Source organism: Antrostomus carolinensis, unplaced genomic scaffold (genome assembly GCF_000700745.2).
Source record: "Antrostomus carolinensis isolate BGI_N321 unplaced genomic scaffold, ASM70074v2 scaffold43770, whole genome shotgun sequence".
NCBI lineage: Eukaryota > Metazoa > Chordata > Aves > Caprimulgiformes > Caprimulgidae > Antrostomus > Antrostomus carolinensis.
The window spans coordinates 6,677-18,439 of record NW_010291435.1 but is presented as its reverse complement, the minus strand read 5'-3'; the positions used below and the strand labels follow the sequence as shown (position 1 = coordinate 18,439).

General features: G+C 36.8%; 1 protein-coding gene across 2 annotated transcripts; it reads left to right on the top strand.

Moving 5' to 3' along the window:
• The first annotated feature begins 171 nt into the window (after positions 1-171).
• Positions 172-10,031, top strand: LYPLA1 (lysophospholipase 1). 2 transcript variants are annotated; one of them, XM_010176260.1, is made up of 8 exons: positions 172-197; positions 3,299-3,364; positions 4,890-4,937; positions 5,745-5,815; positions 6,413-6,486; positions 7,402-7,503; positions 8,107-8,283; positions 9,666-10,031. In XM_010176260.1, exons 3-8 carry the CDS (start codon positions 4,897-4,899, stop codon positions 9,717-9,719), a joined length of 519 nt encoding a protein of 172 aa, XP_010174562.1. In that variant the 5' UTR covers positions 172-197; positions 3,299-3,364; positions 4,890-4,896; the 3' UTR covers positions 9,720-10,031. The 2 variants fall into 2 exon arrangements, with proteins under 2 accessions (XP_010174562.1, XP_010174570.1); XM_010176268.1 differs by having other exon boundaries at positions 7,402-7,511; positions 8,118-8,283; positions 9,666-9,719.
• The last annotated feature ends 1,732 nt before the right edge of the window (positions 10,032-11,763 follow it).

The following is an 11,763-nucleotide window of genomic DNA, read 5'->3' as shown; positions in this document are numbered from 1 at the left end:
CGGGAGGGGAGAGCGGCGGTGGGAAGCGAACCGAGCGGAGTTTTCTTTTGAGAAAGTCGTGTCGTGCTCCGAGCTGAGCGTGGTCTCGCGTGGGCGCCTGCAGGACGCGGGTGAGGTGCGTTTGCAGTTCAGTGACCCCATACCACTTTTTTTTTCTTCTTTTAGGTCATTTTTCTTCATGGATTGGGAGATACCGGGTGCGTATTCTGATCTATTGCGTACCTAATTGTCGTAGTCTCATACATAAGGCTGCATGTTTTAAAGACGTGAGCAATTAAAAGTTACTTAAGCTTCCTGTTTTGCCCTTAATTGACTGCAGTGGCTGGCAACAGATGAAACTTCATGTATGCTGGAATTATGGTGACAACTATTTATTTAAAATTTCCCAGCATAGGTCCTCAGAAGCTACTTCTCTCTTTTCAATCACTTACCTAATTTGATCTGAATGTGATGTCTCTTTTGTTCTTCAGTCAGACTTGGTGGAAAAAGAAGTCTGTGCATTTCTGATCTTACACTTTCCTTAGAGTGGGGTCCTGGTTATTCACGTGTGTTTCCATATTTAGAGTTCTCTTTTCTTCCAGACTTGTGGATTGCTGGTTTGCTAGTAGGTACAGTTAGGTTACGGCTACATCTTCAGTATGTCACTCTTACATTAAAATCCAGGCTTACTTGATTTATCTAACCAGACTCCTTAGTAATCACCTCATGTCTACAGATTTTTCTGTCAGAAATACGGTCTTCAGACTCCAAAAAAAAAAACCCCAACAAAAAACCAAACCAAACCCCAAACAATCAGTGAAATACCCTGTTTGCCTTGTTCCTGTTATTTCCACATCTGAGTAGAAATGGAAAGAGTAGGGAATTTCTGGGAGGCGTTCTAGGCGTTCATATTTCCATTTGAAGCTTGTGTGTGCTGAGGTAGAAGCCTGCATTCATTAAAGCCATTGAATTAACAAGTTAGGACTATGCTGAAACCTTTTTTTGGTAGAAGACTTTAAAGGAATTGGCACTTAGTTATTCAAAATAAGTAGCATGAATGCTTTGTCTCTCGTGCTCCTTTATGGGCAAAATTACACAGTCTTTTTTGAAGAACTCCATTTTTGTTACCTGGAACTTGAATGTCGCCTCTGGGTTGAAACTTGCAGTGTTTAAGACATAAATGTTTTTTGAAGAACTAAACAAAAAAAACAGTCAGCTGTCAAAATTGGAACTTGTGTAATCTGGACATTTAATAAGTTAAGAAGGGTGAAGTCCACGCACTTGTCAGTATTCTGCAAGTGGAGATGTTTGCTCTCGTTATGCTGACACACCATCTTGTTTGCATTATCCCTCTTCCTTTCTGCTGGTAGTACGCAGCCGAGGCAGCTGTGCTTCCTGCATCTTAGCACCAAATGTTCACCAAATGATTGCAGAATCTTTTGGGTCTTTGGAATTTGAGTCCTTGGAAATTGGGTTGATGTTGTTTTTGGCAAGGGGAAAAAACACAGGGATTTACTCTTTAACATAAATTGTATTCCTTATACAAATGTGGCATTTCCTTTTTGGTGACGAAGTTAATGCACAGTCTCAAGCTTGCGAATGCACTGAGCATACTGGAATGTATGCATTAACCAGTCCAACACCTCTGTGGAAATACAGTGATTTAGCTGTATTTGTTCCTCTAGTCCACTGCAGATCAGAGTAGCTAAAGCTGCTTTTGACATACTGCCATTTTTTTTTTCCAAAAAAGTTATAGTAGTGACCCAAAAAAGAATTGTCTGAAGAGGACTAATTAATGATTTTATAGTTTCCCCACAGTTTAAACTGACCTGTTCTACTTCACGTGAATTTTTAAATTGCGCACTTCATCTTACCAACTGTATTTTTCTTACTCTGAGGAGTGTCTAACAGAGGTTATGTTCTTTTTCTTTCTTAGCTCCTATATAAATGGCACTTAAAGATTGGTACATACTTGTCAAAATCTGAACAAAAGGTACTACGTAGAGGATTGTTCTAAGGAGTTTGCATAAATGTGTGTACTATGTTGCTTTCCAAATTTGTCAAATTAGTCTTTATAGTTGGCTAAAAAAAAGTTTCCCAAATTCTTAACTAACTAGTTTTTCTCAGTTATATTTCTCCTTTAGATTCTTATTTGGCCTTCTGTGATACTGCAAATATTATGCAAGTAATATTACCCACAATTTGTTAATAGTATATGCAAAAGTATCAGTCAGAAGTAGTCTGAGATATACAGCCAGTGTTTCAAATGTCTGTGCTGTCTATGTGTTTGAAATGTCTTTAACTTCAGGTTAGCATACATTAACTTTTCAGGAATATATTAAGATTAAAACTAAACCAAACATGCTTTGGTGGCTTGTCTGCTGTTGGTCTGTTAGTTCAGCTGTGTCACTGATGAATTTGTTACAGGTGTTTTCTGCTTAGAATCAACTTTCCAGTGTCTAGTTTAGTGAGTGAGTTAGGAACACTGAATAATGAGAAAAATCAGGAAATACAGGTACTGTTGAGTGTTCTGGAAAGCCAGCTGTAGGCACAGGCATTGGTTCTGCACAGGGTCACATTTTAGTCCAGCTTGGTTCATGATCCCTGGAGTAAGTCTTTCAGAGCTCTTTATTTAAATTATGTTTACCAGTTTTCTGATATGTAGGAAACTTGGTAACTCATCTGCTGTGCAGATCTCGCATTGTTCTGTGCATTCATACAGCACGTGCTTGAGATTAAAAAACTGCCTGCAATGTGGAGTGTTGTTCAGGGCTGCCTGAATCTGAGAGCATTTGAGCTGAGCCAGAGTTTATAGGTCTGATTGATTAGGTTGGCTCCGTGTGGAGTTATCTCAGATGTCATTTCGCTGCTCTCCCACATCAAGAAAGAGCAGAGTTGGCTGTGAAAAAAGCTGCCTGAACTCTACAGGAGCAGCAAAGCACCGTCTGGGCTAGAGCTGTCTGGAAGCAGGATACCTGTGTTCCTGTGTTGAAGCACCCAAGTTAATAAACCCAGACAGATACGGAGCAGGCTTTGCTGAGATCCAAAGTGGTATTTCTGCAGCTGTGCCACAACTATGATAGTCAAATTAGATAAAGTGTCCCCTGCCTGTATATATGCAACAAATACTCAGAGGCAGAACAAACCCTTTTAGTACTATATTCATAGCGTACTACAGTTGATGTGAAAGTTTTATAGAAATGTGTTTATATCGATCTAATTCAGCATATTTCATACTTGCCCTGTGCTGTTGTCCCAACACAGAAATAAGAGCTAAGCCAAAATGTAAATGTCATTTAATATATATTTTTGTTGACAGGCATGGATGGTCAGAAGCGCTCGCAGGTATCAAAAGCCCCCATGTAAAATACATTTGCCCCCATGCGTAAGTTTGTAACTTTTCTTGGTTTACGTTTTTCTGAAGAGTTACTTGTTAAGACACTTGCACAGATGATGAAGTCAAATGGGATTTGGATGTCTCTGTATTTTGTTTTTTTATAAAAAATAACTAAAATAATGTTAATGCTATTAAATATGTTTTTATTTTTAGGAACTGCTGTGTGATTTACTTTATGGCAAAACTGCATTTTTATTCATATTTTGCTTTTGTTACTAATTCAGACTGAAAATGTATTTAGAAAGTTTTATGTGCAAAGCCAAAGATTGTTTTGGCTTTGTTTTCACTGGATTGAGTTGTTTGTTGCTTTTTTTTTCCTCCCCAACAGTAATTTGTTAAGACAATCTTAACAAGGAGTAATTTTTTGTATTTTACTGACCATTTACCTTGTATTAGATACATGCACTTCTTAAACCCAGGTGCATGTATAGTAGATGAAATTTCCCTGTTACCTACAGCAAGTTTCAAAGATTCACAGGATGTCTTTACTTTCAGCAAATAATGCAATTTGAGCTGTCTTTGTGCAATTTGAGAAGTTAAATACCTCTGAGCAGGGTCAGGAGTCAGTAAATAAAGCATTAAGATCTATCTAGTATTTACTTAATGACAAAAAAAACTAATTAAGTATAATCTTAATCTGTTTTAACACAAAATTCAGATTGTCTTTTGCTCCAGCAGTCTTGGGAGGCGTGGAGCAGGGATGGTAGGGAGATAAGTAAGCAATGTTTTGGTGTATTACTGGGCTGTGATTTATCTATTTATTTATTTTACCATGTGGCCATGCTTTGCTGAACCATTCAAAAAGAGCTTAGCAGTGTCTGCTGTTCTTTTTTCTTGCCCTTTGTCTTCTATCAGTCTTTTCCTGCAGAATTTAGGTTCCTCAGTTTCAGGAGATTAAAACTGTAGCCAGATTTGATCCATGGTATTGTCCATTGGAGTTGTCTTGGTGTGTCTGAAGAGGTGCCGTACAGCAGCACACGGGTGGGAATGAGTCCTGCAACGAGGGCAGGCACTGCTTAAGCAGATTCTGCTGTTGGGAGAAGCATGTGTGGCCAGGCTTGTATCTGCCACTGTGCTGCATTTGGCTGCTTCATTAGGTTTGCTGATGCTGCTGCGTAAGGTGCCTTCATCCACTGAGCATGTGTATGGAACTGTGATGAATAACTGTTACTTAGAAGTACTTAGAAATGAGGTTCATGTATGCATTATCTATCTATCTATATATCTCATTTATATGCTATATATGCACACACACATTTATTCATATAAAGCAGCCCATTAACGTTTTGCTTGTTCTCCATAGAGAGTGGTAATTCGTCTCTGAATATTAAAAGTATTTGGGCTGGCAGGTTTCAAGAGAGATTTCTTGAAGAGATGCTACAAGGTAGCTAATGTTAATTATGATTTAAAAGTGAGATGGAATTAGGGTTATGTAATTTCATGACATAACTGCATCTGCATTATTAAATTTCAGTGGATATCTTATGTCAGTGTTGTTCATTCTCATTTCTAGGCCAGTTATGCCAGTTTCTTTGAACATGAACATGGCTATGCCATCATGGTAAGTGTTTGTTCAATTGCAGATTATTCTAATCAAAAGTTATCTAGGGGTTTGAACATATTGTTCTTAAAACACATAACCTGAATGGCTTGTTCTAATCAGATGTAAGTATAAAAAGCTTTTTGCTTTAGTTCTCTTCTTCTAAAAGGTCTTTCACAAGTACACTCTTAATTCCTTGTGTATTTGTAGTAATGGTTATTCCTCAGGACTAATCTGAATGTCTTAAACTCCCACTTTATTTTACAAGTGTAGTCTGTATTGTGTGTTAATTCATAGACAGTAGTAGTAGAGATGTGCAGTGGAAATATTATTGCTACTAGTGAGTAATATTTGGTGGTCAGTACAATATCTAGAAACTATTCTTTAGAACATCCATTCTGAATAGAAAGCTATAAAAATATAGTAGATTTCAATGGTCTTAAACCAGTCCTCTTCAGGTTTTTTTTTCCTCAAGTAACTTGTGTTTGTTTTTCTTATATTTATTCAAAAAGTATTTTAATTTTGTACATGCAACTGATTCCTGCTGATACTTTTGGAGCAAATATCAAAACTGAGCTGCTTAATCTGCAGTCAATTGCAGAAGATAGAAAAACTCAGAAAAGCTTAGTTAACTAGGTCTTAGTTAACTAGGCCTTTTAGCCACATTTACAGATTGTCCACTCTTTTTTGTAAACTGTGAGTAGTTGGTAGTAACTAATATGTCAGCTAACATTTGTATCTGAAAAACATCCCAATTTTATTATTTGTGTTTTAAGGAAGTGGAACGGATGCTCTAATGAGTAATTCTCTTGTTGATGTTTTTGTAAGGTTTGATATCATTGGGCTTTCTCCAGATTCACAGGAGGATGAAGTTGGGATCAAGCAGGCAGCAGAGAATGGTATGCTTAGGAATACTTTGTATGGATTAAAAGTACTTCTGTGTATTCTTAAAAATGAATTATTAGTCTGAAACAGATTTTCCAAAGACAAAATTGTTGGGGAAAGTAATATGTATATATTGTGTTATTGTTGATCAAAGTTTAGCTAAGTGCATAGTTTGTTTTGTGGTTTTGTTTTTTTAAACTTCATAAGTAGGTAGACGAATTTACCAGTACAAACACTTCATACTCTCAAATAGGAAATGTACATGGGAACCAGAGTACTTTTTATTTTATTTTTATTTTATTTTTTTTTAATCCCCTCAAGAAATTCTGGTAGCACAGCAGGTATGAGCATCCACTTGTGGTGCTGGATAGTTAGAAGAGGATACTCTGGGGCTTTTGCAAGTCTTAGTTGCGTGTATTTTCTCTTTGGAAATGGTACAGTGATGGAATTCCTGACCACACTCCAGGTCTTTTGATACTTTTTAATGTATAGCAGCCTAGATTTTCCTTTCACTCACTTTCTGTTGACATCAGGGAGAAGGTCTCTTTCCTCTTCTAGACTTTCTACAGAACGGAGTGGTTTTTAACTACTGGCCTTTATTTATGTTGCAGTTAAAGCACTGATAGATCAAGAAGTAAAAAATGGAATCCCTTCTAATAGAATTATTCTGGGAGGCTTTTCTCAGGTAAGGTATGGTTGGAAAGAACTGTGAACTGAAGAACTGTTACTTCTTGCCTGAAAGGGTTATCAGGAACTGGAATGGGCTGCCTAGGGAGGTGGTTGAGTCCCCATCCCTGGAGGTGTTTAAAAGATGGCCAGATGGGGTGCTCAGAGATATGGTTTAGTAGTGGACAGGTATGGTTGGACTTGATGATCTCAGAGGTCTTTTCCAACCAGGAGATTCTATGATTCTAGGGAAGTAACCTAGCTTTCCTAATGTGGGAAATCCAGACACTTGAGTTGAAAAGAGCTGATGTTAAGTGCTTCTAAAATTTTAAGATGCCAACTTTCCTTTGCCTTAACAAGTGGAGTTTTTTAGTTTTATGCAAATAATTGCTATTCACTGGAAAAAAGGTACTAAAATTAATAGCCTATTTAAAGTCTTTATGTACATAACTTCGGTAGCTTTGCTTGAAAAACTCGCTAGTATTTTTAATTTAACTTTAATCTGGTAGATAAATAGTTTGGATTTATTTGGGAAATTCTTCCCTTCATACTTGTAAGACATCCATGGTAGGTGGGTTAATAGATTAATTGTTCTATACCCCAACTCCCCATTCTGCATGCAAGTAAATTAAAATATTAAAGTAATCATAATAACTGTTGTGAGTGACAGTGCTTCATTTCGTGGTGGGTTCCCCCCTGCCCCAGCTGTTAGTTACAGTGAATTTGCTGATTTATTTCTGAATTGATCACATGGACTCGGAGGGGGGGAAAAACAAAATAAATGTTGTACAGGAATACTGGCTTTAGTGTTGGTTCTAAGGAAGAATAGATTGGAGTAGGAAAAGACTCTTAAAGGAGAAACCAGAGATCTTGAAACAAGCATTAAAAGGAACACTGCCATCACCATTCTAATACTTACATCTCTTTATCTTAGGGTGGTGCTTTATCATTGTATACAGCTCTTACAACACAACAAAAATTAGCAGGTGTCGTAGCCCTCAGCTGTTGGCTTCCTCTACGGGCTTCTTTTCCTCAGGTATTTATGTTTCTTTCCTAAGCTAAACTGCACTTGGGGAATGAGTAAATCTGAAGATTGTATCTTGTTGAGGAATTAGTGGCCATCATTGTTACTGAATATTGACAGTTGTTTGATAACTCAAAAGTTTTTAAAACAAAGCTCTGGAGTTTGAGAGTGCGGCAAGTAGGGAAAATGAGGAATTACTCAGTAGCTATCTCTGCTTAAAATGTCATTCCTAGGAAGCTTAAAGAGTACAGCAAGTTTTCCTTGAAGGTGAGTTTTCTATTTGCCATTTGTTCCATCTGCAAGGCATTATCTTATTAGCGACTACGTATTTAAACAGAGTATCGGGTTTTTTACTTGGCTGGAAATCATGTTGTTCTGTTCTGAAATTAGTGCCAGAATTTTATTTGCAGGTTTTTTAACTTATGTGTTGTCAGGCACAGAGCTTACTTCATACTGAACATGCAGACTATACACTGTGGTTTTTTTCCTTCAGAAATTGACTTGTCATGTCACAGGGCGTAGTGCCATGGGGTTATTTTGTCTCAAAGACGTTAGCTTTACCTCCTCTTACTGTCTCTTTCTTCTCTTCTCCCTTCTTAATTCCATCCCTAACAGGGCCCTATCAGTGGTGTCAACAAGGAGATTGCTGTTCTTCAGTGCCATGGGGACTGTGACCCATTGGTTCCTTTAATGTTCGGTTCTCTCACTGTTGAGAAGCTAAAGAGTATGATAAATCCAGCCAATGTAACCTTCAGGACTTACTCTGGCATGATGCATAGCTCATGTATTGAGGTAATTTTCTTAATATACAGTGTTTTAGCTGCATATGGTTATTTTTTTTTTCCCTCAAAACAAATATGTATTGGGTGGGGGGTTTTGGGTTGGTGTTTTATTTTTGTTTGTTTGTTTTATTTTTAATAACAAGTACTTGATGGTAATGACTTATTTTAGTGAGTAACTGAGTGTCTGGCTGAAAAAGCACTCAAGGCAAAAGTTTATATGACTGATGGGAACTTCCTTATAAGATTGTATTTCTGGGACGAGGCTAGTTGGTCTGTAAAATACTCTCTCTCCCCCCTAATTTTTATTATTTGCTTTCTAAAAAAAATCCTCTGAATTGGGAGGCAGATTCTCACAGCATAAATCCAACTTGGTATTTTGAAGAGGAGAATCTTGTTAGTTCTATGGATGAAAATATCAAAGGAATGGGGATCGAGGGTTGACGCTACAGGAGAAGCATCTTCAGAACATGTATTTATGGTTCTGGCTCAGCAGGCAGCTGCGCTGATGTAATGGCATGTTGCTGCCAGAACGGGGTGGACTAGTTCCCTCTGCTCATGACCTTGTGGCCATCTCTTCCTTCTTGCACCAGCTCTGGAGCTCATCAAAAACTTCTTTGAACCATTTGAACTTGCTAAAATGACAAAAGCTACTGGCTTCGTTTTTTGCAGCTGTAGTGAGTTGAAGCATTAGAACGCACACAAGTAAATGTTAGGAGCAAGAAACAGAAGAGAAAGCAAGGAACAAGTCTGCCATTTGTCAGCAGCAGTAACTTTGTTAATTTGGATTGCTGCATCTTGTGGGAACTGTACTCTTGGACAGCCTCTTTGGGACATTTACACAGTTGTGTTTTGGCAGTAATAGCATTGACTTGTCACACAAATATATTAATAATGTGCTCTTAAAAAAAAAAAATTAACATGGATTGGTTTCCCAGTCTAGTTCGCTGTACTGCTTTTCCTTAAGGAAGGAAGCATCATGAAGGTGAAACTGAATGGTTGGTAGGAGGAGCTGCTGGATTTTCACACTCCTGCTAACTTGCAAAAGTTTGAAGTATACACAAAGCTACGGCCTTAAATACATTCAAATCTATCCATGCTCAGCCTGGTGCTGTTCCAGTTACTTGATGGTTAACAGGTAGCTTGCCAGCTCAACTTCATGGAGAGAGAAATAAAGTACTTTGCTCTTTTTCTTGTATTTTAGCCTCTTCTGAGTGCATAGTGCCTTGAAGAGTTATCAGCCTTGACTTGTTGTATGCAAAGTGGTATGATTTTATCAAGTAACTAATTACTCAATATTTGTAGCCCAGCTGCTCATTATAACCGAAATGTTGGAACATGATTTAGGGTAGCTGAGTATGTGGGGAACTAATACATACTTTTATCTTTAAACAGGAGATGATGGATGTAAAACAGTTCATAGACAAACATCTACCTCCCGTAGACTGAAATGATATGTGAGAAGCCTTCTATATAAATACACCAGCATCAACTGTGGTAGAGTGTTAATTTTTTCATATGCCTGATAGGAAGCATTACTTCTATACCTGCAGTGTTACTACTGTGTTGCAAATTTATACATAGGATGAAGATTAAATAATACACATGTACAAGAAATTATAATCTTGTTAGTATTAATCGTCCACTGGTGGGACTATATGAATGAGGCAGCTAGGTAACAATGGCAGAATGTAGCCTAAGCATACTGTTTAAGACATCTGATTTTTTTTTTTGATTGCAGAATTTTAAACTTATTTGTACAAGTAATTAAAAACTAAATTTAAGTGAGCAACATAAAAGTGATCGGTTTAGTTATACCTGAGTTGTAATTTGTTCTTAATACTCATTGAAAACATATTAAAATGTTTCCTTTATGTAACGGATGCATAAAGTACACGATATGTGACATAGTGGGCATATAACGGTAAAATAAATGTTACAGAGGACAAAGCTTTAAATATTAAATGTTAATTGTTACTCTGTAAAGGAGTGTTCTTCTCCTAGAATGGCTAGAAGTCAGCGGAGGTATTTCCTATATTTAAACCACCTCAATTTTAAACTGTTTTCAAATAGGTAGATATTGTGGAAAGTCTAAAATAATTCATTCCTTGTTAGACTGTCATTTGAAGCTTATTGTCTTTTTTTTATTATTATTTTATTTTATTACTGTAAACTCATGTCAAATGCTGACTTGGAACAGAATTCTGAAGAAGTGCATGAAGAAGTGAATAGGATTAATTTGAGTTTCATTTAAAAATTTCTGTTTTCATACTGAATATTCATCCTGTGCTTTAGTTGTTGCAGCTTTCAGTTGTGTAGAATTGTTGATGATATATTTTACATGAGCAGTTCCAGCGTATAGTTTTGATTTTTCTGTCTGCTTTGGAGAACCTAAGTGAAAACAATGCAGGTGTGTGGTTTTGTGTATTGTTGAAGTCTCATCTGGAACACAGACACCGACTAATTCAGATTCTTTTTAAATGGATGCAATATGTATGTGCAATTGGGATATAACTTAAACTTTAAATTGATACCATCTAATGCTTTCTTCTATTGTATATTGAGTTTTTTCTGAATAAGAACAAAAAATTTTATTTTCAATTGTATCATTCTACGTTTCCCTAGATCAGTATGGAATATGAAGACCTACTATGGGAAAAAAAATAAATCTACAAGATACAGAACATCTCTTCTTTCAGAAGCTTAAAATTCTAGAATGCACTGGGTTACAGAAATCGATGCATGCTCAACAGCTTTTTGCAGTTAAAAGCCATAATTTACTTCTGGAAACAGCTGTTCTATAGAGTTCAGAAGCTGTCACCACACTTAGGAATGTTTAAGAAAATACACTACAGTTTTTACTACCTGATATGCTGCATAACAATGTTCTATACTACAATATGTTTGCAAGCAAAGAATAGTCCTATTTTGGATGCATCTGTGTTGTCAGCACTGTGCTTCATACTTACATTTAAGGTACTGCCTCCTCTCCCAGCTTAATCAGGTGGTCCCTTACAGTATATACAGATTCACGTCCAAGGCATCTGCCAGTACAAATGTATAAATGGAGAATTACACCTTTATATCCCTCCTGTGACACAGCTGCTGCCAGAAGTCTGACTTGTTCACCTAGTGTGAGTTCTCAGTTTTCAGTGCGTTTCTTCATGTGTATGCACTTCATTTTTAGGGAGCTGTTTTTCTTTTCTAATCCAGTTTGGATTATTAAACATATCTTAACATGTAAAATGGAAAAGGTTTTTTTTTTTTCTTTCTAAATGATATTGAAACACTTTTAGATATTCTGTCTGTGTGTTTGAGAGGGCGTGTCTATTAACTTTGAAGTTTAATTAGTCTTTTCACTCAGTCACTCTGTTCTATTTATCTGCCAATTTGTCTTTCAGTTAATTTACTTCACAAAAGAAACCATAATACTCTTATTGTAGTTGTGCCAAAGTTCTATTGCAAAAATGATATGTCCTAGCTTGGAGTCATT